General features: G+C 34.1%; 2 protein-coding genes across 2 annotated transcripts; both read right to left on the bottom strand.

The window, feature by feature from the left end:
- Positions 1-3,176: 3,176 nt before the first annotated feature.
- Positions 3,177-4,439, bottom strand: LOC126912764 (piggyBac transposable element-derived protein 2-like). The gene is made up of 2 exons (XM_050706669.1): positions 3,368-4,439; positions 3,177-3,181 (listed from the first exon to the last, which is right to left on the bottom strand). The coding sequence occupies exons 1-2, from the start codon at positions 4,437-4,439 to the stop codon at positions 3,177-3,179; spliced, it is 1,077 nt and encodes a 358-aa protein (XP_050562626.1).
- LOC118264742 (uncharacterized) lies at positions 4,371-5,766 on the bottom strand. The gene is made up of 2 exons (XM_035577395.2): positions 5,553-5,766; positions 4,371-5,226 (listed from the first exon to the last, which is right to left on the bottom strand). Exons 1-2 carry the CDS (start codon positions 5,586-5,588, stop codon positions 4,699-4,701), a joined length of 564 nt encoding a protein of 187 aa, XP_035433288.2. The 5' UTR covers positions 5,589-5,766; the 3' UTR covers positions 4,371-4,698.
- Positions 5,767-6,163: the final 397 nt, after the last annotated feature.

Here is a 6,163-nt window from a genome sequence, read left to right on the forward strand (position 1 = left end):
TATATCACAAATTGTTAAGATTTCATCTGCTCACCACTACGAAGACTAATATGCTTTTATAATACGTAGAAATATTTATTAACTATACTTTTTATGCATGCAAATATCAGTGTTTACTGCTTTTATTATGTACCCCACAATATACCACACTCGTTTCCTTGGAAAATCGGCTTAGTAGGGTGGCCATACAAGAAATAGGTTTCTATTATGCGGAATCGGAGTGCGTCATTGGCCACATGTTGACTCACAGTAAAACTATTGAAGCTTTATAGAACTAAATATGTACATACTACATAAAAATTTCGACATACCTGGAAAACTATTATTCTTTTTCTGAAGAACCGTCAATTATTTTCTCACGAGAAAACGTTGGTCAGTGACAGAATGCAAACAAAAAAAATTATTAAAAGAAGGTCTTAAATAGTTTTACAATCATCTGCAAAAGTTATTTTAATGCGAGCAGTATTTTACTTCAATCATCATACCTCGCATTTTACAGGATTTTGTATGCTTCATTTTAATATTTTTTTCCAAAAAGTTACAAAAACATTAGATGGGATTTTGGGATGTAAAAAGCTTTGAGCACAGGTAGCGATATAACCATTTTCCAGTCCATTTTTTTAATGAAAGTAAACATAAACTTACGCTTAGTAACATATGATGCTTCCTATGCTTTGATTGGTAGGTAATGTTTACACAGTATTCAATCTATTTTAGGTAACATACATAAAAATATGTTCAGCTAAAGAACAAATACAAATGCTGAAACCCGCAGAAAATAATTATCTATTCTGTTTCATTTCATGTCCAACGGAAAATTTTATTCCACCGAAAAATTCTAACTCATCAATTCATTCGTCATAAAAAATTGAAATGACACTCGAGTTGAGAAGTAACGAAACTAATTTAATTTCAATTTCTAATTATACACGACGCGGACATAAATCTTCGCATCCAAATTTATGCAAATAAAATGAACCATTATGCTTCGTTACACAGAATCAAGCACCTAAGAAGGATTGGAGAAACTTCGCCGGATTTAATCGCTGATTTTATTTTTTATTTTACATAATTTTAAATAAAGTTTTCGCCGTTTCAATAAAAAAGTATTGAAAATACCTATTCCTTTTTTTCCACAGAAAAGAAAAGAGGTGAGAAAAGAAACATTTTTATCTTACGTTGATCTTTTTATTTTCATCGCCTGTTAAGATGGGCGATTTAAAAAAGTAAAAGTTTTTTGCGTTCGTAGTGCTGGGGATACTGTTATATCTAATAATACAAATTCGTTGATCTTTTAGGAAAATAGTTGATTTTTATTCACATTTACTCGACGGTGGTGTTGTCAAAATGATTACAGAACGTTTTTTATGGGTTAACACGGTAATCACGGCAGTAGTCACGTAAAGGGAAGTGTTTTATTTGTCTATTAGTTTATTTATATCGCTATCCTGGTTTTCTATTATTCAATCAAACAAGCACTGCCTCGATGTTTATAGGCTCTTCCCCTAAATTATAGCAAACTACGCGATCGATCGGTATACTTCGGGGAAAAACCATGAGTCGTCCGTCAGAATTGACAATGAAAGTGAACTTAGGATGCTTCACTGAATGGTAGCTTTTCTTTGTAAAAAGGCACCTCGATTGTCATTTCTTTGAACTCAAATAGAATTATATTTTTAGTCGTTTTTTAAACAGTTATTATTTTAAGGCCGTGTAAATTAGATGTTCAACATTTTTTCTTACTTGCTTACCTAGAATTGTGAAACCTTAAAAAAATATAGATATAGAAATATTTAAATAAATTACTAGCCAAAGCCAAACGCCAGACAGTTAAGGAAACAATAGGTACCTAGTGGTTTGAGACGATCAATAGATTGCTTTGGAACGATCCCGGAGGATATCAGTGTTTGCTTTCTAAAGCATAATGTCTACTTCCTGTTGGACCCTTGAGGAAAATACTTAGAAATTGATTCCGAACCTCGGTTTACAGAGCTGTCGAGGATAGGACCGATAGCGTTCCTCACTATCTGTGTGACAAGTAGGTGCTCACGGGGACGTTGCGACCAGCCACCGGGCCATTGTAAACACACAACGACCAACGCGAATGTTCCCGACATTGCAAATTGAGTATTCAGCCTCGTATTGTTTGTGTCTCTAAGCTATAATATCCCAAAGACACAATGCCGCAATAACAAGATGTTCCAACAACATAATAATTTAAAAAACCCCCGACACAAAAACTTAATTTCCTTTAAAAAGTAAAAAATAATAAAAGAAACTTAATCTTAAAGTACCTAAGAATGTACTAATAATTCTAAAAAAAATACGTCGCGTTGGGGGACCGCTCCTAATTATTTCTTACTTACTGTTTAAGTACTTAAATATAACGCAGAAAATAGAAACAGCGGCGTGGGCGGCGGTGTGCAGTCCGTATTCATGCGGTCTCCCAACGAGACGTATTTTTTTTAGAATTATTAGTACATTCTTTGGTACTTTAAGATTAAGTTTCTTTTATTATTTTTTACTTTTTAAAGGGAAATTAAGTTTTTGTGTCGGGGGTTTTTTAAATTTTTAATTTAATTTTTTATTTCATACTTTTTATAGGTAGGTTAGGTTAAGTTAGGCTTAGTATACTACATATACTTGCTGTAATTCTTGTTAAAGTAAAGATTACAACTAAGGTCAAGCTCGTTCGCTTTAATTAATTTATTTGACTTATTAATTACTACTTTTTGTTTCTATAAGTAGGTGCAAGATTTTTTGTTTATAATAAAACGTTAAATTAAAAATTTTTTTTATTAAATTTTTAACCCTTAATTTGGCAAGAGAAAAAAAATTAAAAAGTCATGTTTTTTTTCATATTTTCGGCTTCACTGGGAGTTGTTAGAACATGAAAAAATAATTTAAAAAATCTGGTATTACCTCATTTCCTGAAAATGCATGTCCAGTATACTGGACCTTGCCAGGTTTGCCACAAAGTTGTCGAAAATTTTGATGTGCAGTATATTACACATTGCCGAATTATTACTTGCTAGGACTTATTTCTATGTTGTGCAAATGATGAAAATTTAATATAATAAAACGCCAAAATAATGACATGTTTTTATTAGAATTTTATATAATTATAATGAGGAACATTTTACTTATTCTAAGTGAGATCAACAATATAGGTATAATCAGTCTGAAAGAAAAGATAACGTAACAATTTGTATTCTGAATTTTAGATATAATTAAATCGCCATAATATAATCAGTCTACATAGTCAAGTTTCACTTACTATGATAATCATAAAAACAATTTCTCTTACGTACTAAACACAGTCTTTGGTTACACTTTAAACAATACACATCAGTCTTATTTTTGATACATAGTTTGCAGCGACCGTATGACTCTCCAAAACTAGGGAAATGGCCAATACTATCATATCGGACACTGTCATCTGTTTTACAATTGTTGTTTACAGAAATACGAGATCTACTTTTATTCTGTAACTCTCTTGCTAATTGGCACCGAAAAGACTTTAAAGGCATATGCTTCACTGCCCGATTACTATAATCTCTGCGATAAACTAGCCATGCGTTGTTCACACAAATGTCGAGCATTTGAGCAAAGATTGCAGTATACCAACGACGGCTCTTATAAGTAGTCCGGTACAATGCAACCAGCATATCTGCGAGATCGACGCCTCCCATGTGATTATTATAATGCTTTATAAGTTCTGGACAGTCCACATCAACTCGAGCTTTCATTTCTTTGCTGTATCTCTTTATTTTTCCTACAGGGTAAGCATCAGCGTACGTACTGATTAGAGTGACCACCTTATTGTCGTACCATTTAACTATTGCTATCTTATTGGTATTATCAACGACTTGGCAATAAGAACCTCTACCTTTCTTTTTTAAAGATTTATCACTCATCAGTAGTTTGTCACAACCTTTTAGCCTGTTTTGGCGTATAGTGCCTAAACTAAATATACCACATTCGTCTCTAAGGTGTATTGCCAAATCTAGAGTCGAGAAATAATTGTCAAAATACACGACGCAGGCTCTCGTCTGTATTGTCTTGCATAAAGCAACGACAACTTTAGCTCCTAGGGTTAAGGTTTCTTCGGCTTGTGAAAACTGGACATATCTAAATGTGTCTTCACCTCCATAAAGCAGGAAGTCATACACAATTCCTGACATGCCTGCTCGGACGAAGTTTTTGAAACCCCATTTATTGGGTTTCATGGGATTGTACTGTCTCCTGTTACCCGCCTTTTTGCCTTTATACGGTATGGTCATCTCGTCAATACTATATCTCATTTCTTCTTCGGTGGCTAAGTTTCTCCTCACCTTCTCTACAAAAGGTCTTACTTTAAAGTAGCGATCGGAATCTGGACAAGAGTTATCAGCAAAATGGATGTATCTGCGTATGGTTTCAAACTTTTTCAGCGACATGATTTCAGCAATAGCTGGGTAGCGTAATTCTTTTGACCAATAATCTACATATGATGGCAAATTTACCACACCCATAAGTAATAAAATGGCAATAAAATCTTTCATTTCGTCCTCAGAGATATTGATGGATCGGCCGGTAACTTGAACTGCATAAAGGTTGGTATTATGAACTATATCTTGTAAAATATCCAAAGAAAAGTATTTCCAAAAATAATCTATAGGCGTGAAATCGGCATGTAAGTTATTCTTAAATTCACAATTAGGTAATTTCGGCTTTGTGCAGGAATTTGCCTTTTTTCCATTTGTAATTTAATGGTTTACATTTTTTGGGCCTCTTATGATGAATACGAGAGTGAGTGTTGACATAGCGCCGTCTCTTAGACCTGGTATTCACGGCATTGGGAATCGGTGATATATCTTGAACAGACGGTATAGACTGAATGGACGATAAAGTTGGAATATTATCAAAATTTACCTGACTGGTCGACGGCAACACTTGGTTGATAATTGGTGTTAAAGGCACTGCTAGTTCTTGATCTTCTGGCTCACTATTGGGTATCTCATCACTAGAAGCGTCATTCCTATCTTCGTCGTCTTCGGAAATATCCAAGTTTTCTAATGACGAAGGTATAGATGGTGCTTCAGACGACAAATCGTCACTGTCTTGGCGGCATGTGCTTATAACAACCTCTTCATTCGAACTTGTTTGATTTTCTACGTCCGATGAAGCATTAATTGGCGGCACTAGTGCCAATAACTTTGATGCACGTGATGTTTGTTTGAACACCTGCAAACAATAGGTACAAATTGTTAGAAAAAAACATTACACATAATTACTAAATACGCATCTTAGTTTATAAAATCAATTAGCAGTCACTTTTCTAACTAACTGGTAGTGTCCAATATACTTCACATCCCCAAATCGCACTAAAACAGTACCTACTTGGCAATGGGAAGTATACTGGACACGCTAATTTAACTAAATATTACGGTAAATTCGCTACAGCTATTATAATTTTAGTTTGTGTACACAAATTCATAGGTTTTATAAAATATATTTAGAAAAGGCGAGTAATCATTGCAAAGTAAAATAACAAATAAATCGGGACTTACCGAGAGCGGTCGCGGCACGTGCTTCCTCCCAGACATTTCGGCGGCGACTAACCAGCGATGAGCGCGCGCACCTTACGCGTGATTTTATATATATTACATTAGTTTTCAAATAAACTAATGGAATTAAAATAAATACAATATAGGTTTAAAAAATGATTGTATATTTTTTTTAAGTTGATGTCCAATATATTTCCCGTTATCGAATTAAGGGTTAATTGAATTTTTATTTTATTTTTTTAATTTTTATTTGAATTTTGTATTCTTGTTAATACGAAAAAATAATATCTTTCAATATCTTCTTTCAGTGCGGTTTATTTGAGACCCTATCCCAGTATATTTGCAGACCTTCGACTAATCTCCCCACTTTCACCGCCCATAACTTTAAAACGACTCAACCGATTTTCATCAAACATGTCTAAGAACACTCGCACATAAGCCCCTTTCATACGAAAAAAACTAAATTGAAATCACTGCATCCGTTCGGGAGTTATGATGCCACAGACAGACAGACAGACAGACACGTCAAACTTATAACACCCCTCTTTTGGCGTCGGGGGTTAATAATAAACTGTTCACAACGAATAAAATCAAGCGTGAACGCCCTAGAACAT

Source organism: Spodoptera frugiperda, chromosome 29, assembly GCF_023101765.2.
Source record: "Spodoptera frugiperda isolate SF20-4 chromosome 29, AGI-APGP_CSIRO_Sfru_2.0, whole genome shotgun sequence".
Taxonomy (NCBI): Eukaryota; Metazoa; Arthropoda; class Insecta; order Lepidoptera; family Noctuidae; genus Spodoptera; species Spodoptera frugiperda.